Source organism: Panthera pardus, unplaced genomic scaffold (genome assembly GCF_024362965.1).
Source record: "Panthera pardus isolate Hobbes unplaced genomic scaffold, ASM2436296v1 HiC_scaffold_22, whole genome shotgun sequence".
Lineage (NCBI taxonomy): Eukaryota > Metazoa > Chordata > Mammalia > Carnivora > Felidae > Panthera > Panthera pardus.
In genome coordinates this window covers 86,948,069-86,975,390 of record NW_026526788.1, presented here as the reverse complement: position 1 = coordinate 86,975,390, position 27,322 = coordinate 86,948,069, and the positions used below count along the sequence as shown (strand labels likewise).

Below are 27,322 nucleotides of genomic sequence, written 5' to 3'. Positions count from 1 at the left end.
TTCTTATTTCCCTTAGAGCTACTCATTCAGTTGATTACTTAATATTTCTCATACTGGGTTTCATTAAGAGAGGGGCTATAGTTTGTGCTCACCATTGTATCCTCAGCAAGAAAACAGGACCTGGAACACAATAGGTGATAACTAAATGACACATGATCCACAGGACTGTCTTACTTTGCACATCTATTCAAGGTGAAGATGCACATATCTACTATACAACAATTTCACTTCTGTGTGTACAACACAGGGTCACAGTTGTTTATTCCATCACTTTGTGCAGGAGCAAAAAAGTGGAAACTACCTAACCACCCGCCCATGGGAAGATAAATTAGCAAGCCATGGATTCATCACACATTTATTATCATCCCAAATCCATACATATTAATGTGGGCACACATCACACGTGGACTGTCATGTTGGATGTGCCTTTTCCACAGGGACACACAGCAGAAGCATAATGTCAAGTAAGGAAAGCAAGTAGAAAGTGACGGCAGACAGGTGGCAAGCATTGCCGTATTTGTAAAAATATTGAAATAATACATCGTATTGTTTACTAAAATAAATATATGCAAAAACATATGAAATGATGTTCAGTCTTCAGAATAGCAGTCACATCTGGTGTGCAAGGAGGGAGAGAGATTAAATGGGAAACTTGAGTTGCTCTGTGATGTTTTCTTACACAGAGATATAAAGCAAATGTGGCAAGAAGTCAGCATCTTGTTACACGTATACATTTGAAATTTCACATGATTAAAAATAGTTTTAATTTTACTGTTAATTTTTACTACTAAAAAAGGAATCACTTGGAAAGCTCATTAAAACCTAATGAATCAGAGTCTGCATTTTAACAGGCTCCCTGGGTGATGCCCATGTAAACCAAGGTGTGAGTACTCCTGATCCAGGGTAAAAGCATGACTTTCCTGTATTGTCATGGATCTGATACTCTCCCTCAACCCAGAGAAGGCTGAGGACCCCCTCAACTAAATTCCTCCATTTAGCAGATAATTTTTAATTTTCACTCAGCAGAAATACTCATATACTGTTTGTTTAAAGAGAAGTTGCCAGTATCATAATGTGAGGTTTCAGAAGTACCCTTCTTAGTAAGTGTAGGCAGCTCAGCTGGTTGGCAAGTGTATCGTGTCCCCCAGAACACCCCTCTCAATGGCCTGCAGGCCATGGGTCATCTCCCCACTGCAAGGCCCAGCCACAGGCAGCTCCCAGAGGCTCCATGAAGGTTATGTTTCACTGCTGTGGAAGGGTCACCACACGGCACATGAGTCCCTCTGTGACCAGGTCCTGATGTACCACTGGCAGCATGGTCACGCTGTGGGAAGGCTGTAGAGGATCACACACTGCTTCGGATGGTAACGCAGTATTTGAGCTCTGAAGATAGTATTACAGGGAAAAGATTTCTTCCAAATTCTATCAAAATAGAAATCACAGGAATGTTTCCAACCACCATCCAGCCATCTGCATTTCTATCATTCTCATCTTGCCTGACTCCAAAAGATAAACGAACCGGCTACAGAATGTTACACAGCACTGGCAGCTTGTGACTCGGCAGGATCAAAACGGTTTCAACGGGGCCCTCCGGGCCACTTTAGTCACTTAGAATTCATCTCCCAATTTTCTTAATGTTATTTTGAGAGAGCAAGCGAGCGAGAGAGCACAAGCAGGGGAGGGGCAGAGAGAGAGAGTGAATTCTAAGCAGGTTCTATGCTGTCAGCACAGAGCCCAACATGGGGCTTGATCTCACAGACTGTGAGATCATGACCTGAGCCATAACCGAGAGTCAGAGGCTTAACCGGCCGAGCCACCCAGGCACCCCTAGCCAGGCATTTATTGATGGAAATTTGATTACTTCATTTTTGTTATAAAAATGCTACACTTGGTATTTTCATAAATATTTGAGCACTGGGTATTTATGCAGAACACAGTCTGGGAAGGGGGATGAATCTTGGAAGGGATATTTATGAACACTGACAAATTTTATTTGTTCACAAAATACAAACAATGTACACATGTATTAATTTCCCCTTCTCTTCACCAAAATTTCCAATCTGAAAGTGAAATTTTATTTCATCATTGATGTAATCTACACTCATTGTTCCTCCTCTGTGACAGGTGTTTGCCCATCGTCATGATTCATGGAGACTTCACATACTCCGTGGAGGATGCAGAAGGGCTGTACGTCAGATGCGAGGCCAACTTAGCTGCAGAATAAAGACTACTCTAGACAACCCCAGGGCACTTACATGTAACCTCAAAAGCAGCAAACAGATCAGCAACCCATTAGTTTCCTGCCAGAAAAACTACAAAAACAGGCACAGCCCTCTGCACTGGAGAAGGGCAGGGAGCACTCTACACTGCGCAGGGACAGGGAGCACTCTGCACAGGGGAAGGGCAGGAAGCACTCTCCACTGGAGAAGGGCAGGGGAGTGCTCTTAACCGGGGAAGGGCAGGGAGCACTCTGTACTGTGGCAGGGGAGGGAGCACTCTGCACTCTGCAGGGGAGCACTCCACACTGGGGAAGGGCAGGGAGCACTCCACACTGGGGAAGGACTGGGAGCACTCCACACTGGGGAAGGACAGGGAGCACTCCTTACTGGTGAAGGGACGGGGAGCACTCTGCACTGGGGAAGGGACAGGGAGCACTCCGCACTGGGGAAGGGATGGGGAGCATTCCGCACTGGGAAAGGGATGGGGAGCATTCCGCACTGGGGAAGGGATGGGGAACAGTCTGTACTGGGGAAGGGATGGGGAGCATTCCGCACTGGGGATGGGACGGGGAGCAGTCCACACTGGGGAAGGGACAGGGAGCAGTCCGCACTGGAGTAGGGCAGCACAGATGGAGGAGCCCTGCATCCTTCCTCTAAGTCCCAACCTACTCGGGCTGCTCAGCTGACATCCTTACTCTGCTCCCCATATATCTTCCAGGTCTCCTGTCCCATACTCAGACCCCCACACCACTGCCTGCCTGCTCATTTCTCTCCCTCCTGACCCCAGGGATGCCCTCCTGCTGCACATCTTCCCCCAACCCCCAGGCCCCAAGGATATCCAGTGTGAGTGGGATGGGAGGGGAGGGAGGGACAGGTATGGTCAGGGTGAGGTCACGGTGAATGTGGTCAGAGAGGGTTGAGTGGGGAGGATGCGATCAGGAATGAAGATGTGAGGGTTATGGTGGGAAGGGTGTGGTCAGGGTGTGGTCGTGGTGGGTGTGGTCAGAAGAAGGTGTGAGGGTGGGGTGCAGTGTGGTCATGGAGGGAGGGTGTGGTCAGAGGAAGGTGTGAGGGTGGGGGTAGGGAGGGTGTGGTTGAAAAGGGCTGGGTCCTTCCTGGAGTACTGGGGACTCTGGCACAAGGGAACACCGGAACACCACTGCAGATGTGAGGAGGGGTGGCAAGGAGCTGGTTCACTGGCTACCCCACCCCGGTGCGTGCAGAAGTGAGGAAGTCGGACACACTCGGCCCGCATCCGACCAGGGTGAAGCGGGAGGAAACACAACCCGGGCTGTGGTGGGGCCTGAGTAATGCTTCTGAGATGAATTAATGGGTGAATGAGGAACTTCCAAGGGAGTTTAATGACATCTCTCTTAGAAATGAAGATAATGAAAGACCCCGGGGCCTGGGTTCTCTCCCCACTCTGGTCTCGCTGACGTCCCATGGCCAGCACACTGTGATCAGGTCCTAGGGCATGCCGCTTCTTCTGTCTCAGCAGGAGCTTGGGGGCCCAGGCTGCAAGGAACCCCACCTGTGTTGAAGGAGAGAGATGCACGTTGGGCCCCCTGGAAACCCCTCAGAGCCCCCACGGTCTCTGGGCCCTGCTGTGTCACTGCACCCTGAAGCCAGAACATCAGACAAGAACAGGACGGGATGAGCTGGGGCCACCCTCCCACCCTTTCTGCTCAGGCCCCCTGCAGCCGACTGAGACAAGGTGCTAGAAGGACCCTGTGGGCAGCCACAAAAAGAAACCCAAATAAAACTCCAGGACCCTCCCTGGACTCCACGTCCACCCACAAGAAGATTCCAGTCTAAGGAGCAACTTTGAAGGGACAGCTGAATCCCCTAATGTCTAAGCCTGGACACAGGAGTGAGGGTCACGGACTCGTGGAGAGGTGGCTCTCAGGGTCTTTAAATGTAGGCGCTGGCCAGAGCAGAGCCCTGGGCGTAAGAGTACAGCAGGAACAGCAGCGCAGGCGCCAAGGCGCAGAGGTGCACACCGGCGGGGTTCAGGGGCGCGTCCTCCTCCTCAGGGCCCTGTTCCGGTTCCCCAGCGTCATCATACTCCTCCTCCAGGGCCAGGTTCAGGGACACTCTGGGCCCCTCATCTTTCTCCCCCATGGGAACAACTCCGATGTCCTCATAAACACCCTCTGAGGGCAGACTCCCCAACATTCTGGAACCTGCAAAGGGCATGCCACAGCTTCTAGGACAGGCACTCTCACAGTCTGGGCCCACCCGCTGCTGGACCCGTGGGGTGTCTCACGCGTGCCCACCCAGAGCCACGTCCCAGATAGCCGGGCAGTTAGCCCTACTACGCAGATGACATGGGGAATCGGGATACCCCTGGGGCCCTGTCCTCACACCCAGGCACCCCTCAGAAGCGGAGCAGGGCCCAGGGTCCCCTGACCCCAACTACTCCTGGCCCCATGAGTGTCACTGAGAAGTTGCCATGCAGCAGGGTTCCAGGTGGGACCTGGCAGAAAGGGCCTGTGATGGGCTGGGGTCTCCAAGTATGCCCCCAACCTCCCTCCCCCACAGTCCTGTGTCACCCGCCCCGGCCACACCCACCTACCCTGGCAGACTCTCCTTCCACGGAACCACTGAACCCCCAGGACCAGGGAGACGATGACCAGGAGGGTGGCCAGGACAAGACAAAAGGTCATAGGCAGGTTCCCGGCCTTGAGGGCAGTTGGAGGGGTGAGGGGGGCGCCTGTGAGGACAGTGAGAGGTGGGGTCTCCCCTGTGTGTCTGTGCTGCCTGGGGTATTGTGACCTTGGGCCTGGGCCACCTGAACCTTTCAGGGAGGGGGAGGGCACCCAAAGGAGATGGCCCTAGTGCTCCTCCCCCAGAGATGGCCCAGAGGTCACAAGGCTGAGGTCACAGGGCCAGGGTCAGGAGGGAGGGGGGAGGCCACAGTGTTCCAGGGTCAAATGCCCCCAGTGGGTAAAAGAAAGAACCCAGAGGAAGGAAAAAGGCATTGAAATCCAAGAGGCACAGAGAACTCCCTTCAGACATAACTTGAATCGATCTTCTGCACGACATATCATAGTGAAACTGGCAAAATACAAGGATAAAGAGAAAATTCTGAAAGCAGCAAGGGATAAACGTGCCCTCACATATAAAGGGAGACCTATAAGACTCGTGACTGATCTCTCTTTTGAAACTTGGCAGGCCAGAAAGGATTGGCAGGAGATCTTCAATGTGATGAACAGAAAAAAATATGCAGCCAAGAATCCTTTATCCAGCAAGTCTGTCATTTAGAATAGAAGGAGAGATAAAGGTCTTCCCAAACAAACAAAAACTGAAGGAATTCGTCACCACTAAACCAGCCCTACAAGAGATCCTAAGGGGGATCCTGTGAGACAAAGTACCAGAGACATCACTACAAGCATAAAACATACAGACATCACAATGACTCTAAACCCATATCTTTCTATAATAACACTGAATGTAAATGGATTAAATGCGCCAACCAAAAGACATAGGGTATCAGAATGGATAAAAAAACAAGACCCATCTATTTGCTGTCTACAAGAGACTCATTTTAGATCTGAGGACACCTTTAGATTGAGAGTGAGGGATGGAGAACTGTTTATCATGCTACTGGAAGCCAAAAGAAAGCTGGAGTAGCCATACTTATATCAGACAAACTAGACTTTAAATTAAAGGCTGTAACAAGAGATGAAGAAGGGCATTATATAATAATTACAGGGTCTATCCATCAGGAAGAGGTAACAATTATAAATGTCTATGCACCGAATACCGGAGCCCCCAAATATATAAAACAATTACTCACAAACATAAGCGACCTTATTGATAAGAATGTGGTAATTGCAGGGGACTTTAACACTCCACTTACAGAAATGGATAGATCATCTAGACACACGGTCAATAAAGAAACAAGGGCCCTGAATGACACCTTGGATCAGATGGACTTGACAGATATATTTAGAACTCTGCATCCCAAAGCAACAGAATATACTTTCTTCTCGAGTGCACATGGAACATTCTCCAAGATAGATCATATACTGGGTCACAAAACAGCCCTTCATAAGTATACAAGACTTGAAATTATACCATGGATACTTTCAGACCACAATGCCATGAAGCTTGAAATCAACCATAGGAAAAAGTCTGGAAAACCTCCAAAAGCATGGAGGTTAAAGAACACCCTACTAAAAGAATGAGTGGGTCAACCAGGCAATTAGAGAAGAAATTTAAAAATATATGGAAACAAACGAAAATGAAAATACAACAATCCAAACGCTTTGGGACGCAGTGAAGGCAGTCCTGAGAGGAAAATACATTGCAATCCAGGCCTATCTCAAGAAACAAGAAAAATCCCAAATACAAAATCTAACAGCACACCTAAAGGAAATAGAAGCAGAACAGCAAAGGCAGCCTAAACCCAGCAGAAGAAGAGAAATAATAAAGATCAGAGCAGAAATAAACAATATAGAATCTAAAAAAACTGTAGAGCAGATCAATGAAACCAAGAGTTGTTTTTTTGAAAAAATAAACAAAATTGACAAACCTCTAGCCAGGCTTCTCAAAAAGAAAAGGGAGATGACCCAAATAGATAAAATCATGAATGAAAATGGAATTATTAAAACCAATCCCTCAGAGATACAAACAATTATCAGGGAATACTATGAAAAATTCTATGCCAACAAATTGGACAACCTGGAAGAAATGGACAAATTCCTAAACACCCACACTCTTCCAAAACTCAATCAGGAGGAAATAGAAAGCTTGAACAGACCCATAACCAGCGAAGAAATTGAATCAGTTATCAAAAATCTCCCAACAAATAAGACTCCAGGACCAGATGGCTTCCCAGGGGAGTTCTACCAGACGTTTATAGCAGAGATAGTACCTATCCTTCTCAAGCTATTCCAAGAAATAGAAAGGGAAGGAAAACTTCCAGACTCATTCTATGAAGCCAGTATTACTTTGATTCCTAAACCAGACAGACACCCAGTAAAAAAAGAGAACCACAGGCCAATATCCCTGATGAATATGGATGCAAAAATTCTCAATAAGATACTAGCAAATCGAATTCAACAGCATATAAAAAGAATTATTCACCATGATCAAGTGGGATTCATTCCTGGGATGCAGGGCTGGTTCAACATTCGCAAATCAATCAACGTGATACATCACATTAATAAAAGAAAAGATAAGAACCATATGATCCTGTCAATCGATGCAGAAAAGGCCTTTGACAAAATTCAGCACCCTTTCTTAATAAAAACCCTTGAGAAAGTCGGGATAGAAGGAACATACTTAAACATCATAAAAGCCATTTATGAAAAGCCCACAGCTAACATCATCCTCAATGGGGAAAAACTGAGAGCTTTTTCCCTGAGATCAGGAACACGACAGGGATGCCCACTCTCACCGCTGTTGTTTAACATAGTGTTGGAAGTTCTAGCATCAGCAATCAGACAACAAAAGGAAATCAAAGGCATCAAAATTGGCAAAGATGAAGTCAAGCTTTCACTTTTTGCAGATGACATGATACTACACATGGAAAATCCGATAGACTCCACCAAAAGTCTGCTAGAACTGATACATGAATTCAGCAAAGTTGCAGGATACAAAATCAATGTGCAGAAATCAGTTGCATTCTTATACAGTAATAATGAAGCAACAGAAAGACAAATAAAGAAACTGATCCCATTCACAAGTGCACCAAGAAGCATAAAATACCTAGGAATAAATCTAACCAAAGATGTAAAAGATCTGTATGCTGAAAACTATAGAAAGCTTATGAAGGTAATTGAAGAAGATATAAAGAAATGGAAAGACATTCCCTGCTCATGGATTGGAAGAATAAATATTGTCAAAATGTCAATACTACCCAAAGCTATCTACACATTCAATGCAATCCCAATCAAAATTGCACCAGCATTTTTCTTGAAACTAGAACAAGCAATCCTAAAATTCATATGGAACCACAAAAGGCCCCGAATAGCCAAAGTAACTTTGAAGAAGAAGACCAAAGCAGGAGGCATCACAATCCCAGACTTTAGCCTCTACTACAAAGCTGTAATCATCAAGACAGCATGGTATTGGCACAAAAACAGACACATAGACCAATGGAATAGAATAGAAACCCCAGAACTAGACCCACAAACATATGGCCAACTAATCTTTGACAAAGCAGGAAAGAACATCCAATGGAAAAAAGACAGTCTCTTTAACAAATGGTGCTGGGAGAACTGGACAGCAGCATGCAGAAGGTTGAAACTAGACCACTTTCTGACACCATTCACAAAAATAAACTCAAAATGGATAAAGGACCTGAATGTGAGACAGGAAACCATCAAAACCCTAGAGGAGAAAGCAGGAAAAGACCTCTCTGACCTCAGCCGTAGCAATCTCTTACTCGACACATCCCCAAAGGCAAGGGAATTAAAAGCAAAAATGAATTACTGGGACCTTATGAAGATAAAAATCTTCTGCACAGCAAAGGAAACAACCAACAAAACTAAAAGGCAACCAACGGAATGGGAAAAGATATTTGCAAATGACATATCGGACAAAGGGCTAGTATCCAAAATCTATAAAGAGCTCACCAAACTCCACACCCGAAAAACAAATAACCCAGTGAAGAAATGGGCAGAAAACATGAATAGACACTTCTCTGAAGAAGACATCTGGGTGGCCAACAGGCACATGAAAAGATGCTCAACGTCGCTCCTCATCAGGGAAATACAAATCAAAACCACACTCAGATATCACCTCACGCCAGTCAGAGTGGCCAAAATGAACAAATCAGGAGACTATAGATGCTGGAGAGGATGTGGAGAAACGGGAACCCTCTTGCACTGTTGGTGGGAATGCAAATTGGTGCAGCCACTCTGGAAAACAGTGTGGAGGTTCCTCAGAAAATTAAAAATAGACCTACCCTATGACCCAGCAATAGCACTGCTAGGAATTTACCCAAGGGATACAGGAGTGCTGATGCATAGGGGCACTTGTACCCCAATGTTTATAGCAGCACTCTCAACAATAGCCAAATTATGGAAAGAGCCTAAATGTCCATCAACTGATGAATGGATAAAGAAATTGTGGTTTATATACACAATGGAGTACTACGTGGCAATGAGAAAGAACGAAATATGGCCCTTTGTAGCAACGTGGATGGAACTGGAGAGTGTGATGCTAAGTGAAATAGGCCATACAGAGAAAGACAGATACCATATGTTTTCACTCTTATGTGGATCCTGAGAAACTTAACAGCAACCCATGGGGGAGGGGAAGAAAAAAAAAAGAGGTTAGAGTGGGAGAGAGCCAAAGCATAACAGACTCTTAAAAACTGAGAACAAACTAAGGGTTGATGGGGGGTGGGAGGGAGGGGAGGGTGGGTGATGGGTATTAAGGAGGGCACCTTTTGGGATGAGCACTGGGTGTTGTTTGGAAACCAATTTGACAATAAATTTCATATATTGAAAAAAAAAAAAAAAAAGAAAGACCCCAGAGAAGTGGCTGGGCCTGCTGTCCTTCCCCATGGTTCTCTGCCCAGGCTAGCACAAGAGGACAGAGTGGGCGATCCTGACCCTCCTGACCCTGGCCTGATCAGCCTAAAGAGTGGCTGGCTGCGGCCCTGGCACGCACCGGAGACTGCCCCTCTGTGCAGAGCCCACTGCAGGACCCCTCTGGGTCGGGGCCAGACAAGAGGGCGTGACCTGAGCCCTGAGGGAGAGCACACCTACCTGATGTCCATCCCAGTGCTGGTGGCCGAACCGTGGTCCCCCTGTCACCTGCAGGAGAAATGGGAGGGACTCCCAGGAAGAGAGGCAGCCGCAGCCCTGGGCAGCCCAGACCCTCCACCCACACCCTCAGGAAGTGTCCCAGCCCCACTCAGCCTGAGCCCAGCATGGCATGGGACAGCCGCAGAGGCAGCCAGAGGGACCCAGCACAGGGACAGCCTCAGGGCCATGTTCTGGGTGGGGAGACCCCCACCCCAGCCCCAGGCAAACCCTCCCACCCACCTGTGCCCCCTCCCCTCCCCACTCACGGGAGCAGTGCACGCCCGCGTCCTCCTTGTGCCCGCAGTCTCCGAGTCCCCACGGCTCTGCGGGGCAGTTCCACAGAGACGCCTCGCTGCCCCGGCACCCCACCTCGTCCAGCCACACGGGCCCTGAGCCTGGGCCAAAGGCGGCCCCGGCAAGGGCACCCACAGCTGGGCCACAGCCCAGCTGGCGGCATACCACCTCCGCGTCTGCCAGGTCCCAGGAATCGTCACACACGGTGCCCCAGGAGCCAGCGTGCCAGAGCTCCACGCGGCCCGAGCAGCTGTCCTTGCCTCCACGCACACGCAGCATGCCCTCCCCTGGAAGAGGGGGCTGCGGTCACTGCAGGGCAGGACCGAGGTGACGAGTGCACAGGGAGGCGGACAGAAGGGTACCTGGGCAGCTGTGGGCGGATGAGCAGTTGGTCTCCCCAGAATCCTGTGTCATTTTCTCTGACAATCCTATGGGATTAAACAGCGACCATCCCTCTGTAAACGCCCTGAAAGCTTCAGAATGAAGTGTGTGGAACCTGAGTGAACTCCAGGCCCTAAGTCACGGATCAATGGCAGCCTTGCAGGTGACTTGTCAAAAACCGCCAGAGACCCACCTGCACAGGTGACCCAAGCTTCCTCTCCATGGGCACAGGAGCGTGGGTGCCATGGTGCCGAGGGGCATTGCCACAGTGTGGAGTTTCTCAGCTTGCGACACTCGATGTTGTCCAGCCAGGAGGTGCCCAAGCCAGTGTGGACAGGCCTGTTCTCTAGCCAGCCCTGCTCCCCACAGCCCAGCTGCTTGCAGATGATGGACAAGGAGATGTCTTTCAGGGCATTACTGCACACGGCACCCCACGTCCCATTGTAGAACACATCAAGCCACCCAGCACACTGGTGGGTGCCACCTCGCAGCCTCAGGGCCACTGACCCTGGAAGACAAAAGCAGTCAGGCCAGGAGAAATCTCCAAAGGATGACGCCAAAATGAGAGGGTCCCAGCACTAAAATCAATGCTGCTCAGGGGCATCGAACCCAGTGAGCCCCTAGCAAGAACCTTAAATCAGTCATGTGTCCCCGTGGCAACCTCCCACCCCAAGGATGCAGGTATCGGTTAATCTCAGGTGATCATTTAACTGCCAGCTGTAACATCTTAGCAGTTGTCACCTGATTGTCCAGAAATCCACCCTTGGAAATCATTCAAAAAAGAATAATCTTTTGCACAAGATGATCAATTTAGCAGTGATTATAAAAAGTTTTTTTTAAAAACAGCAAAACTAAAAGGCAACTGACAGATGGGAGAAGATATTTGCAAATGACATATCGGATAAAGGGTTAGTATCCAAAATTTGTAAAGAATTTATCAAACTCAACACCCAAAAAACAAATAATCCAGTGAAGAAATGGGCAAAAGACATGCATAGACACTTCTCCAAAGAAGACATCCAGATGGCCAACTGACACATGAAAAAATGTTCAACATCACTCGTCATCAGGGAAATACAAATTAAAACCGCAATGAGATATCACCTCACAGCTGTCAGAATGACTAACAACTCAGGCAACAACACATGTTGGCGAGGATGCGGACAAAGAGGATCTCTTTTGCATTGTTGGTGGGAGTGCAAGCCGGTGCAGCCACTCTGGAAAACAGTCTGGAGGTTCCTCAAAAAACTAAAAATAGAACTACGCTACCACCCAGCAATTGCACTACTAGGCATTTATCCACGGGATACAGGTGTGCTGTTTGAAGGGACACATGCACCCCCGTGTTTATAGCAGTGCTATCAACAATAGCCAAAGTATGGAAAGAGCCCAAATGTCCATCAATGGATGAACAGATGAAGAAGATGTGGTTTAGCGGTGCCTGGGTGGCTCAGTCGTTTAAGCGTCCAACTTCAGCTCAGGTCATGATCTCACGGTTCGTGGGTTCGAGCCCCGCGTCGGGCTCTGTGCTGACAGCTCAGAGACTGGAGCCTGTTTCAGATTCTGTGTCTCCCTCTCTCTCTGCCCCTCCCCTGTTCACACTCTGTCTCTGTCTCAAAAATAAATAAACATTAAAATAAAAAAGAAGGTGTGGTATATATATACAATAGAGTATTCCTTGACAATCAAAAAGAATGAAATCTTGCCATTTGCAACTACGTGTGTGGAACTGGAGGGTATTATGCTAAGTGAAATTAGTCAGAGAAAGACAAAAATCATACGACTTCACTCATATGAGGACTTTAAGAGACAAAACCGATGAACGTAAGGGAAGGGAAACAAGAATAATATAAAAACAGGGAGGGGGACAAAACGTAAGAGACTCATAAATATGGAGAACAAACTGAGGGTTACGGGAGGGGTTGTGGGAGGGGGATGGGCTACATGGGTAAGGGGCACTAAGGAATCTGCTCCGGAAATCATTGTTGCCCTCTATGCTAACTGATTGGATGCAAATTTTTAAAAATAAAAAATTAAAATAAAAGCAAAAAAAAAAGTAACGCGTGCAGAGTTCCATGTTTGGAGACAGCAGCAGCTCCGGCTGGTCAGGGCCCAAGCCCTCAAGCAGAGTAATCTCCACAACAGTGTGACGAAGCAATGAGACTATAATATCACCAATAATAAAGGATTTGATAGCCCTTTAAAATTATGTTTTGAACGTCTGATACATCAAAAATACCTCCACAGGATAAATGGAGACGGTAAGATATGAATTGCACGTGACAGAGTCATAACCAATTAAAATTTAAATAACCTTTAAAAAACAAAAACACTTGAAGGAAGTACATCCATGACAGATTACCAACATGTCCACAAAGGTCTCCTGCCTGTACCCACAGCCCTAGAAAGGAGTCTGTGTCCCCACCCCCCTGACTCTGGGCTGCCCTGGGACTTCAGCCAACTGACCACATGGGGTAAGAGCAACCCTCGCTCCTTCCAGGCCTGGGCTTCCCATGCGCCTCGTCTGCTTCTGCTCTCGATTTGGGAACACTGCTTCCATGTTGAATTGTGACAGAAACAGAGCGTTCCCCCACCCCTGCCCGCAGCCAGTCCCCAGCAGCAGAGTCCTATCAGTCGGCAGGTGACCAGCAGCCTGAGGGAGCCCATGAGACAAGGCGGAGGAGAACTGCAGGCACAATGGCCACTTGGAATGTACATCCGAGCACGTAGGACCGGTGTAGACGCTAAGCCAATCAGTGATGTGCACGGTACCTGGAAACTCTCCCAGAATTCACGAGAAAGAGCAGACTCCCCAAAAGATAATGAATAAAAAGGATGGAGAAGAGGTAAAATGATGAGCCCGAGTGTTACTTTAAAAGAAACAGGACGATTGAAATGAATGCAATCATCTGAGACACAGTTGAGGGAACGGCTGAAATCACTGAGAAGAAACCACACCTGAATGCTCACCCCCGCCCTGGAGGGGAGCCTGAAGACGTCCCGGGGAGGCTGCCCTGTACACACCCCTCCCAGGCTCCCCAGTGACCGCAGAACCCTGTCCCTCAAGAATGGTCACACCCAGACAAGACCAACGTAAGGAACCTCACATATGCACAAGCTGAAAAGCAAAGACCCTCCAAACACCACCTTTCCTGCAGCTCACGGAAACACGGGCCAGGAGCTGGGGGGAGAACCCTCCCGCACAAATGTGAGACGAGCCTGTGAGCAGCGGGGAGAGAGACCTGGCTGTGCCCCGCCCCGGCCCGCAGCAACGTGGCAGCAAGAGGACGGTGCGGTACACGGTGGGGGCCCCATTCGGGAAGGGGTCAGTAGGGTCTGCGGAAGGCCCACGGAAGCCCCGCGGAAGTCCCGTGGAAGGCCACGGAAGGCCCACGGAAGCCCGTGGAAGCCCACAGAAGGCCTGGGCGCACAAAGACAGTGCACCGCTCGATACCCAGCCGCCCCGAGAAGACGCCCAACTACCGACCTGAGCAGACGACGCCGGCGTCCTCCTTGTGCCCGCAGTCCCGCGGGCCCCGGCCCCCCGACGGGCACCTCCACAGCGCAGACTCGTGGCCCCTGCAGCCCAGCTCGGCCATCCAGATGCGCCCCGCCCCGGCACCGAAGGGCGCGGCGCCCAGGGCGCGGAGGGCGCGGCCGCAGCCCAGCTGCCGGCAGACCACCTGGGCGTCCCGCAGGTCCCAGCCGTCGTCACACACGGTGCTCCAGTCGCCCCCGTGCAACACCTCCACGCGCCCCGCGCAGCGGTGCGGCCCCGCGACCAGTCGCACACGCCGGCTCCCTGCGGAGACACCGCGTCAGGGCGGCGGGCCCAGGGGCCGAGGGGCGGGCACCCCGGGCCTCACTCACCCGAACACACGACGCCCGCGTCCCGCGTGGCCCCCGCGGGCACCAGCGGGGACGCGGACACGTTGCACTGGGTCAGGCGGGTCTCAGTGCCCAGACAGCGCGCGCGGCTCAGCCCCACGGGGAGCGCCCCGCGCCCAGGCGCCGGCGCGTCGTACGCCCGGTCGGCCTGTCCGCACCCGAGCTGCCTGCACACCACGCGGGCGCCACGCAGGTCCCACGCGTCGTCCAGGACGCGGCCCCACACCCCGTTCAGGGAGACCTCCACGCGGCCATCGCAGCGGCTCTGTCCGTCCCTCAGCCTCAGGGCGTGGGGGAGACCTGGGGAGACCGGCGGGCGAGACAGGGTGTCGGGGGAGGGGCCCTGAGCCTGCAAAGGGGAGAGGACCACCCCTCCCCGCAGGACCCCTCCCACTCCCAGCCTCCAGCACCCACCTGAGCAGACGGCGGTGGCTGCGTTTCCCGGGGCACAGACCCGGGCCCCCAGGGTAGTTACTGGGCAATTCCATAAGTAGGGCTCTGTCCCCACACAGTGAAACACATCAGGCCAGATGGGAGCGTCCCCGACCCCAAAGTGGCCTCCTCGGGGTGTGGCCACCGCGCTGCCACAGTTGAGCTGGTGGCAGAGGACGGTGGCATCCGCTAAGTCCCAGTGGGCAGCACAGAGGGGTGCCCAGGCCCCCTGCACCTGGAGCTCCACGCGTCCCTCACAGCTGCTGCTGCCGTTAACCAGCTGGAACTCTAAAGAGGGGGCTAGGGGTCAGCGCCTCCCTCACCCGCAGACCCAGCTTGGGGCAGTTTCTTCCGGTTGCACCCAGTGTGGTGACCACAGAGCCAGGCCCTTGCCTCACCAGCCCCCTACCCACCTCAGCCCCCCGCATCCAGATCATGCCTCTCTGCAGATGGGCCTACAGTCTGTGGTATAGCCTTAGTGGGGAACACAGTCCTCTCTTCCCTCCCCCCTGTCCCCCAGAAGCAACACTTCCTAGCTAAGGACACGCACGCCCCCAACTGGCCAGAGGGGCCTTCATGAGCTTAGCTTAGAGCCCCCAGGCGGAGTCATTGAGGGAGGCTGGCAGGGAAGGAGGCAAGGCTGAGCCTCAGATCCCACCCTCCCAGCCTCACCTGAGCACCTGAGCCCGGCGTCCTGGTGGTGCCCACACTGGCGCCCGGGCCCCCGAGGGCAGTGGAACAGCAGAGACTCATTGCCTGCACAACGGAAGGCCTCTGTCCACACGAGCCCAGAGCCCTGGCCGAAGTGGGCCCCCCCAGGAGTGGACACAGCAGAACCACACTGCAGCTCCCGGCACACCACATGGGCCGTCGCCCGGTCCAGGTCAGCATCACAGACAGTGCCCCAGGTCAGGCCGCGCCTCACTTCCAGACGCCCAGCACAGGGGTGCTCACCGCCCTCCAGCCGGGCTTCCATGTGTCCTGGGGGAGACACAAACTCTCAGTTAGGGATAAGTGTTCTCAGGTGAGCAGTTCAGCCACCTCCCTGGACCACAGGAGACTCTGGCCAGGGTAGACCATCCGGGACCAGGCAGTGGGTCTGCAAGTCCTGGGCAGAAACTGATAGCCAGAGACCCATACACCCTGCACCCAGAACAGAGAAGGGGTCCCTGGTCACTTCCCTGAGGTCAGAGGTCAGAGTCACCTCCTACAGGTGCCCACATGTGTGACATAGCCTCTGCCTGCCCAAGGCAGTGGCATCAAGGTCCTGTATAGTCTTGGAGGCCAGGTCAAGGCACCTCTCTGGCCACAGAACGCTGCCTTCTTAGGGGCACCAAGGAGGCTGGCCTCTCCGTCTCACGTTAGCCTGCCCTAATTCCCAGAACATGGCCAGAATCTGAGGGTCACTTCGCTTGCCCCTTTGAGACAGGACTGGGAGGGGGTGACCACCAGCCACCTTGACTCCTACTGGACACACGATAATCAGAGCACAGATGCTGCAAGACAGTCAGGACCCCACCCCCACCCCCAGACCCAGGTTTCTGAGCCAGCACACCTCTGCTGGGACATAGGCGCAGACCTGAGCCCACCACACACCCACCGGTGAACCATCCACCAGCACTTCCTGTGCCCTCTCCTCTAGGCCTCTGTCTGCAACAACCCTGAGCTAGAGAGCATCGGATCTTCCCAGCACAGTGCCTTCCTCCCTGCCTTCCCTCGCCTACCCAGCCCGCTCTTAGTCCCTCTGGAACAGCAGGCTGCACAGGCATCAAGAGGGGGACACACTGTGAGATGTGAGGACAGAGCGTCCCCCAAGGGTCTGCACCGCCCCCCCCCCCAAGAGCCTGGCTGTGCCCGGTGGGCCTCACCTGAGCAGACCACCTCGGCATCGTGCTGGAAGTCACAGCCCCTGCGCAGGCGGTTGTTGAGTCTACAGTTCCGGATGGTCGGCTCGGTGCCCCGGCACGTCATATACTTCCCAACGACGCCCACATCCTGGCGGGGAGCCTGAAGTGCAGGCCCACACCCCAGCTCCCGGCAGAACACCGTGGCCTCCTCTTCATGGAGGCCACAGAGGCGATCCACCCCGTTCGCATTCCTGATCTCGGGGAGTCCGGAGCAGGGGCTGCGGCCCTTTACCAGCCGGATCTCCCGAAAAGTGCCATCTGAGAAGCACAGGCCCACATTACGGAAGGCGCCGACTCCGCGGGCCCCGTGGTCCTTTGGAGCCCATCACCTGCCCCAGCGACCAGACGTTGCCATCTGGGCAAGCAGCCCCTACCTGGGCCTCCGCCCTGGGCCTGGGTTACAGCCTGAGACCAACCCTGCTCCTTCAAGAAGGTCATCGCTGGCTGAGAGAGCCCTTTCTGGGTGGGAGGTCACAGAGGACCCCTCACTCAGAGGGATCTATGCCTGGTTTAACATTCTGCCGTCATTGTCTTGAAAATCTTGTTGTTGAACGAGGATCCCTGCATTTTCCCTTCATCCTGGGCCCATAAACCATGTCATGGGTCAGCTTCAGAGACAGGATGTTGCAAGGGGGCCTCAGGAGCTCCCTGTCACAGAAGTGCCCAGAGACAGCAGAAGACCCTCACGACAGACCTCACAGGGAAAGCATTTGCCTCCTGGTCACTTTTGAAATCATGTTTAGATACCTAATGTTAAATACCTATGGTGGGGGGTGGGGGTGGGGTAGGGACAGGGGTGTCAGGCCCTCAGGCATCTAGAAGACAAGGTGTCTCTGACCTCCCCCCGTCTGTTTCTGCGTCTCCACGTTCCCGCATTTTTACTTATTTGTTCACTGTTTCTCCCGGGACAGTACAGGCTCCATGCAGCAGGACTTTTGTCTGGTTTATTCACAGCTGCATATGGCCAAGCACCTAGAATAGAGCCTTGCGAATAAGCATCTGTTGGGTGAAAGACGAAGGGCCTCTTACAGGAGTGACCGAGTCATGAGAGACTGGAACCATGACAGGTCAGCATGGTCCAGTGCCCTGGGAGGAGCCCCCCACCTCCGCCACAGAGCCACCAGACCCTCTCTCCACCCCTCCCCCAGGCCCGCCCACCTCCTCCTCCTCCCCCTCCTCCCCCAGACCCGCCAGCTTCCTCCCCCTCCCCCTCCCCTTCCCCCCAGACCCGCCAGCTTCCTCCCCCTCCCCTTCCCCCCAGACCCGCCAGCTTCCTCCCCCTCCCCCTCCCCCTCCCCCCCCAGACCCGCCAGATTCCTCCCCCTCCCCCTCCCCCCCAGGCCTACACACCTCCTCCTCCTCCCCTCCTCCCCCAGACCCGGCTCCTCCTCCCCCTGCACTAGACCCTCTCTCCCCCTCTCCACCAAGCCCTCCTCCCCCTCCTCCCCCAGACTCACCCTCCTCCTCCTCTTCCCCCTCCTGTTCAGACTTACTCGCACACAGAGCGACCACCACCCACTCATGGGGACACTCGGTCTGTGTCCAGGCCCCGAGGCTGCACTCCCAGAGGGAGGGCTCATCACCACTGCAGGACACGTTGTGGAGCCAGGGCCGCACCATCTCCCCGGGCAGTGGGACGTACTTGGGGGCTCCCACAGCATGTCCACAGCCCAGCTGCCTGCAGACCACGGATGCCTCTGCCAACGTCCACTCCTGGTTGCACACATGTCCCCACTGCCCATCGTGTAGGACTAGCACCACTCCGTCACAGGGACTGTGTCGGTACGCCAGCCTCAGGTCTCTTGGTCCACCTACGGAAGAACAGGCCAGCCTCAGAGGGGCCCGGAACCAGTTCGCGGGGTGGAGGGTGAGCCAGCGCCCGCTGGGAGGTAGGAAGACTCCTGCGTTTGCCTGGGGCCACTTCCAAGGCCTTGCTGCGAGGCCTCAGCACAAAGCCAGGTCCCCCTACCCCCACCCCCGATACTCACAGTCCAGAAAGGTGATGGGGTGGAGTCACATGGAAACCCTCCTACTGCCCCCACGCAGCCCTGCATCCTCACCTCCACAGACCCCCTTCCCTCCCTCCAGGACCACGGCCTCTGCTCCCCTCCCGAGCCCTCTGAGGCCCCCACGATGTGGGTGACCCCCACCCTCTTGGCAAGGAAGTGCCCTTGTGTTCCGCTGCCTGGAAGCGGAGTGGCTCTGCCAGGCCACCCCTCCCCACCCCCAATCTTTTCTCCAGTGCAGTAGAGGCACTGGGGCCCCTGACTCTCTGTTTCCTGCCTCACCGGCCGGCCACCTGCCCTTCCAGTTACAATCTCTAGGCCGGCCTCCTCAGGTCTCAGGGTCTCAGCAGCTCCCTGGACCTGAACTTGGACCAACAGGACCTCCCCACCAGGGCCACGGATGCACTTCCTCAACCATGCCCCTTGTAGGCCCTGCGCCCTGGTTCTCTCTGCACAGCCTCTCCCCATCACAGCCCCTTGGTCCTCACAATCCCATCCACAGCTGGTGCAGAAGAAACACAACAGCAGCCATGAAGAAGTCTTGCACACAGTCCCAGCCTGGGCCACCCCAGACCGCCTCCAGTGCCCACCCTGAACTCATGTGAGGAGGGGACAGAGCGCAGGCTCCCACATATAGGTCCAGAGAAAGGCATGCCCCTCTCACTGCCCCTCTCACCGCCCCGTGATGGTCGTCATTCACCGCTGGCAACCTCCCCCACAGCTTCCTCACACCCTGCCGGCCTGTTCTTCTGCAGACGTAAACGTGCACACATATCTGCATCTTTAACACAAAACGGGATCCCCTCCAGCGTTCCCACACCGCTCCCGCCAGACAGCATCACTGCCCACAGATTCCTGCCACCAGCACCCGGGATGCCCCTACTGTCCAGCCCTGAGGTCACCCCCTTGCTGGACTCTGGATCGGCCTGCCCAACAGAGTGTTCTTCCATCAGCTTCCAGAGCACTGGACACCGACTGCTACCCTCTCCTGTCTCTCTGCCCCACTCACATGCGTGCACGTACTCGCACACACATGCACACTCTCACACTCTCTGACACTATCACACACGCACGCACGCACTCACACATGTGCGTGCTCTCATATACTCTCTGACACACTATCACACATATGCATGCATGCACTCTGACACTCACACACACATGCTATCACACACTCTCTGACACTATCACTATCACCCACATGCACGCTCTCACACACTCCCTACCACACACACACACACACACACACACGCTCTCACACCCTCTCTGACACATACTATCACACACTCACCCAGAGGCTCCGCGTTACTGTATGCAGTACCCCCAGGGGTCATTCTGTCACGTCCAGCCTCTCTGTGCTGTTCCACCTGACAGAACCCCTCTCTACAGGCTCCTGCCCATGATTCTGCCTCTTGTCTTCTAGACCCGGCAGCCCTCACGCCCCTGGGCCCCCTCCCCAGGTTGTTGCCACTCCCTGGAACAGTGAGTGAGCTGGGGATCACCCTCAATGCCAGGTGCAGCCAGCTTTCACACTCCCCCAACAGCACCCCAGCCCCAGGGACAGGGGTGGAACAGCCCTTCTGCTGGACCTATCAGCACCTCATGTCCATCGGGGTCACTGGGACCAGACGCTAGCCATGCCCCCTCATTCCATCCAGGCTCTGACCCAGCTCCGCACCCTGGGTTCACCCTGGAGTTAGGCTCAGTCAGTGTTGGAACAAGAGTCTCTGGGGGTACACAACTTTGGAGCCCACGTGCCCTCCTGCCCTCCTGTGGACGACCCATCCACGTCCAGGCTGAGCAAGAGCCAGAAAGACATCTGGTCACAGCAGGAGATCCCCATACCCCAGGGTCTCAGCTTCTACAGAACCACCGCCTCCAGAAGCCTCCATAGATGAAGGAAGGAGAAACTTACCAACAGGGACTGCCCTGAGAGTGAGGAGAAGGGTCCCCAGTCCCAAGACCCAGAGAGCTGCCTTCATGGCACCGTGACCCCCAGGGCTCAACCAGTTCCTGCTGTTCAACTAGGACAAGAGCAGAGATTTCAGTCCAGAGTGAAATATGCAGAAATAGTAGTCACCAATGGCATCCAGGAACCAGTGGAGACAGCAAGGGCCTTTCCAGAGCATATCAGGGGCCTCAGAAGCCCTGAGCACATGAGCAAGGGCCCCAGGCTGCGGGTTTCCTCTCACACTGATAACTGCTGACAGACCACGTTCACTCAGACCCAAAATCAAGCAGGTAGTCCAATCTGCCCACAACCGCAGCCGCAAAGCCCTGTGTGCCTCTGCCTTCCACCCAAGCCCAGTGGCTCTGGCTCCCCACCACAGACAGTGACACAATGACAACCAACTTCTGGGGACCAGCAAGGACTGAGTGGGAGCCCCACAGCACCAGGAGAATGAGACAGGCCAGGATAGCCTCACGAAGCCCCTAAAAACCGAACTGTCATTGGAACCAAAGCCACAAAAGGCCAGAACCTACACCCTGAGCTCAAACAGGTGGCTACCTGCCAACCTGGAAAAGTCTCCTAACATCACAACCAAAATTGTCCAAAACACAAGTGAAAATCACTCATCATTTGAAAACATCACACTCAGTGAAAGTTGTCAGACACAAAACACCACCTGTATGACTCCACTGATATGAAACGTCCTAACGAGGCAAATCCACAGACAGGGACAGTGGCTGGGTGGCTGCCAGGGGCTGGAAGGAGGAGAAAATGGAAATGACTGCTGATATATATATATGGGGTTTCCTTGGGGGAGATGAAGATGCTCTGAAATCAACTAGTGGTGATTGCTGCATAATTCTGAGTATGCTAGAAACTACTGGATTATACACTTTTTTCTAAAATTTTGTGACGTTTATTTATTTTTGAGAGAGGGAGAGAGAATGACAGAGTGAAGGGTAGGGGCAGAGAGAGAGGGAGACACAGAATCTGAAGCAGGCTCCAGGCTCCAAGCTGTCAACACAGAGCCTGACGCAGGGCTCGAACTCACAAACCACGAGATCGTGACCTGAGCCAAAGTTGAACTCTCAACTGACTTAGCCACCCAGGCGCCCCTAAAGTTGTTACTTTTTAAAGAACCAAGTGGAGATTATAGAACTGAAAATACAGTAACTGAAGTTGCTTTAAAAAATCACCAAATGATCTCAAGAGTAGAATGGAAATGACAGAGGACAGCATCAGTCAACTTGAAGATAAATAGAATTTACCTAATATAAACAAAAGAGAGAAAACAGACAACAATAATATAGCCTCAGAGACCTCTGGGACAATAACAAAAGATCCATTATTTCTATCAATGGAGATCTGAGAAGTAGGGGAGAGAGGAAAGAATATGAAGAAACAATGGCTGAAAACTTCCCAACACATAAACTTACAGATTCAGGAAGCTGACTAAACTCCAAACAGGATAAATCCAAAGAAATTCACACCAAAACACATCATAATTAACATTCTGAAAACTAAAGATTAAAACAATCCTAAAACCAGCCAAAGAAAAATGATACATCATCTACAGAGAAAAACCAATTAGAATGACAGCAAATTTCTCCTCTGAAATGGAGACCAGTAGGGAGTGAACCAGTTTTTAAGTGCTGAAACAGAGGATGTGTCAAGCCTAAATTCTACGTGTGTGAAACTATCCTGCAGAAATTAAGGGGAAGTAAAGGCATGCTCAAGTGAAGGAAAACTAAAAGAACTTCTTGCTAGCAGACATATTATTACATGATAGTTAAAGAAAACTCTCCAAACAGAAAGAAAATGATAACAAAAAGATGGGGCTTTCAGAAAGGAAAGAAGAACAATGAAATGGATAAAAGTAGGAGTGACTATAACAGACTGTCCTTCACTTTGTGAGTTTCTTCAATCACATTTTATGTTATGACACTACCAGAAGTAGTGCTTAGGGAATACAGAGGAAATACTTAGCACAATTATGTGTTTAAATTAGGAGGGTAAAAACCAAAATTTAAGTAAGGTTTCCATATTTCACCTGAAGTGGTAAAATGTCAACACCAGGAGGCTGTTATAAGTTCCATACAAGGCAACCAATAATAAAATTATACAAAATACAAAAATATTATAAATACATCAAAATAGAAGTCTAAAAAATGTTCACATAACTCACAAGGAGACAAGAGAAAAAGAAACATGTACATGAGAAACAAGGGAACAAATAGAAAATAAAAAGCAAGTGGCAGATATAAGCCCCAACACATCAGTAATAATTTAAATGTAAAGGTTCTAACCACACAAATTAAAAGACAGATGTTGGCAGAGTGAATTTTTAAAAATTATCCAAATGTGTGCTGATTCAAGAAAAAAACATTTCATGTGAACATTAAACCAAAAAAAGAAGTGGCTATATTGATATCAGACAAAATTTTCAGACAAAAGGAAATTACTAGGAAGAATGGGGGACATTACATAATGAAAAAAGACAAATCCACAATTCTTGGGCACTTCAAGATGCCATTCACAGCAATCAACAGAAACTCAGCAAGGTCTGGAAGAATGGAACAGCAACCAACAGGATCACAGAGCACTTCCTACAACAAAGTCGAATACACATTCGTTTCATGCACACATGGTACATTCACCAAAACTGACTGTATCCTAGGTCACAAAATAAACCTTAACAAGCTTAAAATAATTTAAATCATACAGAATGTTTTCTGACCATAATAGAAAAAAACAAGAACTCAATAACAGAGAGACAATGGAAAAATCTGCAAACACTTGAAAATTAAACACACTTCTAAAAAAGCCATGGCTTAATGATGAAGTCTCAAATGAAATTTTGAAAATACGAAAAAGTGAATAAAAAATGAAAATAACATATCAGAATTTATGGGATGCCGCTAAAGTAATGGTGAGAGGGAAATTTATAGTGTTTGATACTTACATGAGAGGAAAGATCTCAAATCCATAATCTGAATTGCTATCTCAAAAATCTAGAGAAAAAGTGAAAGGAAGGAAAGGAATAAAGGAAGGAGTAAGGAGGGAAACAAAAAAGATAAAACCAGAAATCAATGAAGTTAAAAACAGGAAAATAATAGCAAAACATTAGTGAAACAAAAAGCTGGGTTTTTGAAAAAAATAAAAATAAAATTAACACACTTCTAACAAGTTTGACAAAGATCAAAAAAGACCCAAATCAATACCTGGAATAGAAAAGGTGATAACCCAGGGTGCCTGGGTAGCTCAGTCGGTTGAGCATCTGACTCTTGACTTTGGCTCAGGTCGTGATCTTACCATTCATGAGATTGAGCCCCATGCCAGGCTCTGTGCTGACAATGTGGAGCCTGCTCGAGATTCTCTCTCTCCCTCTCTCTCTCTCTCTCTCTTTCTCTGCCCCTCCACTGCTCACGCTCTGTCTCTCTCTGTCTCTCAAAAATAAATAAAAATGTTTTAAAATTTTTTTTAAAGAAAAGAAAAGAAAATGGGTGTGTGCAGGCATTTCAGCAAAGAGGACATACAGATGTGTCATACGAGGACATGAAAGGATGCTCACCTCCATTAGCCATTAAGTGACTGCAGACAAAAAACACAATAAGGTATCACTACAGAACTACCAGAAAGGCTTTTTTTAAAAATTAGTGATAATACCAAATGCTGGCAAGAAGTCAAGAAACGAAACCACTCATGCATCGCTGGTGGGGAGGTGAACAGTGCAGCCACGGCCGCCCTGTGGAATAATTCAGCAGTTCTTTTTAACCCTCAGACTAGACTTGCCCGCATGACTCAGCGACCGCACAGTTGGGCATTGACCCCAGAGCAGTGAAAACTTCCCTTCGTGCAGAAACGTTTACTCTGGCGCTTACAGTGGCTTTATTCGTGGTAGCCAGAAACTGGAAATTACTTAGGTGCCTTTCCGTGGCTCAACGGCTAACAAACCGTGGTGCATTCATACATGGAACATTGCTCGGCAGTAAGAAGGACCAAGGTATCGATACACACGGTGACTTGGGTGAACCTGAAGGAAATTATGCTGAATGAAAACAGCAATCTGAAAGGGACACATATCGCATGATCCCGCGTATACGATATTTCTGAAATAACAGTAGACATGGAGAACAGGTTAGCAGGGTTAGGTATGTGGGGGTGGAGGGGTGTGAATGCAAGGCGGCAGCCCCAGGGAGTTCACGTCATTGCTGTGGCGGTCACCTGAAGCTACACGTGTGGTAAAATTGTGAGTTCCACGGACGCACGAATGAGCATATGCACAACCGGCAAAACTTGAGAAAACTCCCTGGATTGTTCCAAAGTGTATTTCCTGGATTGTGTACAGTTTGGGACTATTATAAATAAAACTGTTCAGAACATTCTTGTACAAGCCTTTTGGTGGATGTATATTCTGATTTCTCTTAAGTAAATACTGAGGAGCACAGTGGGGGGTCGGACGGCAGGACCGTGTGTAAGTCACCATGAAAGGTCGGAACTGTCTCCAAGGTGGTTGTGCTCTGTGGGGCTTCAGGTCCTCCACATCCTCTGCACTTACATAAATTTCCGGGAAATGCAAACAGGTTACAAACTAACCTGCGGTGACAGAAAGCAGGTCAGTGGTCACCGGGAGAGGTAGGTACGGGGAGGGGCAGGAAGGGGGAAAGTTTTGGGGGTGATGAAAATGCACATTCCGTTGGTTGTGGGAATGGTTTCATGGAGATATAAATATGTATATGTCGAAGCTAATCAAATTGTTCACTTCAAATATGTGCTATTTAATGTATGTCAATTGTCCCTCAATAGTCCTGTTCTCAAGGAAAGATTATCCTCCCACAAAGAAAACCCTGGGCCCAGAACCAATAAAATCAGCGATGCGTACAAAGCATACCAGCGGTGCCCACGATGGCTTTCTTCCAGGAGTGCCAAGTTGGTTTGGCATTAGGAAATCCATCATTGTCACTTGTCACACTGAAATACTAAGGGAGAAAAATCGTATTATCATCTTAAAAGAGGCAAAAAGTTTTATATTAAAAAAAAACATTTACTACAATAAATAAATACTTTGCAAACTAGAAATAGCAGGGAACTCCCTTAATCTGATAACAAGGATCATGGAAACACGCCACAGCAAGTGTCCGGCTCTCTGAGGCCGGAGACACCACAGGACAGCCCTCCCCACCTTGTCCCTCCCCACTTTGTCCCTCCCCACCTTGTCCCTCCCCACCTTGTCTGCCTCTGCTCTGCCCTGGGGGCTCTCACAGTGCAGTCAGTTAGGAGAAGGAAGTTGTAAGACAGGATGGGAGGGTGAAGCCCTCTTACCCACATACAATGTCACCGGGAATATAGGGAATCCAGAAGAATCTGCAGAGAAGTTAGAATTCATGACAAAGTTTACTTAGCAAGCTCACTGGACACAGTTAATAAACAAAAAGCCGTTATCTTTCTACATAAAAGCAGCAAACAGAAAATGAATTCTTTTAAGTAGCTACCACTTATAAAAGCAACAAAAATATTAAATATCTAGGAATTACTCTAATGAAAGATGTGGAAAACCTTTACACAGACAACTGAGACATCACAGCAAAGTTTAAATAAGAATGGAAATATGCCAAGTTTATGAGTCAGAAAAGTTTATCTTCATTTTTAACGTTTATTGCTTTATTTTGAGAGAGCGAGAGAGTAAGAATGAGCAGGGGAGGGGCAGAGACAGAGAGAGAGAATCCCAAGAGAATCCCAGACTCCACACTATCATCACAGAGCCCTTCATGAGGATCGATCCCATGAGCCAAGATCATGACCTGAGCCGAAACCAAGAGAAGCTTAACCAACTGAACCACCCAGGCGCCCAGAAGACTCAATCTTGCAAAGACAGAAAAAAAAAATCCCCCAAATTAACTGCTGAAGGAGGGATCCCGGACCTAACAAAATGATTCTAGAATTGACATGGAATCCCGAATGGGCGGGCGTAGCTGTCAAACCCACGAGCAGCAGGATTGTGCAGCCCCATTTGGATTAGCAGTAACGCAGTTGTGGGGGTCTCCAATGCTTGTTGCCCAGCCAGTGTGGACGGAAGCAGACAGCAGGGTTAGGAGGGGATTCTCTGCTTCTTGAAGGCCAGTGACAGGAGGGGTGGCCTGCTGCCCAGCTGACAGGGACCGTAGAGCCGGGGAGAAGGTGGATGAGGACAGGCGGGTGCTGCTACCAAGGGGCAGAGAGTGTAGTCTGAGGGCTGGGGTTTCCTTCCTTTTCGCTTCTCAGACAGGAAGCTGGAGCCTGTGTCCATGCTGACGTTAGAAGGCAGACCCAGCAGCAAAAGCCAGGGGAGGGCCCTTAGGGGTTGGGGGCCAGGTGCAGAGCTCAGCACAGCCAGGAGCAGGAAAGCCCCCAGGATGTGTGTGCATAAAGATAAGGTGTCTGAAGCAGGATGTCAGAGTCCCTGCCCCTTGGCTTGTTTTCTGAGAAGGGGTGGGGCGGGGGC

The 27,322-nt window shown here is 50.9% G+C and overlaps 1 protein-coding gene across 3 annotated transcripts; it reads right to left on the bottom strand.

The window, feature by feature from the left end:
* Window positions 1-3,561: 3,561 nt before the first annotated feature.
* On the bottom strand, window positions 3,562-26,211 carry SCART1 (scavenger receptor family member expressed on T cells 1). Of its 3 annotated transcripts, XM_053910112.1 has the most exons (15): window positions 26,164-26,211; window positions 25,724-25,820; window positions 18,378-18,695; window positions 16,846-17,142; window positions 15,650-15,958; window positions 14,960-15,265; window positions 14,528-14,845; window positions 14,145-14,459; window positions 10,851-11,165; window positions 10,639-10,704; window positions 10,249-10,563; window positions 9,944-9,991; window positions 4,795-4,932; window positions 4,220-4,402; window positions 3,562-3,750 (listed from the first exon to the last, which is right to left on the bottom strand). In XM_053910112.1, the coding sequence occupies exons 1-15, from the start codon at window positions 26,167-26,169 to the stop codon at window positions 3,680-3,682; spliced, it is 3,102 nt and encodes a 1,033-aa protein (XP_053766087.1). In that variant the 5' UTR covers window positions 26,170-26,211; the 3' UTR covers window positions 3,562-3,679. The 3 variants fall into 3 exon arrangements, with proteins under 3 accessions (XP_053766087.1, XP_019287864.2, XP_053766088.1); XM_019432319.2 differs by lacking the exons at window positions 25,724-25,820; window positions 26,164-26,211 and adding an exon at window positions 20,806-22,535; XM_053910113.1 differs by lacking the exon at window positions 3,562-3,750 and having other exon boundaries at window positions 4,249-4,402; window positions 4,791-4,932.
* Window positions 26,212-27,322: the final 1,111 nt, after the last annotated feature.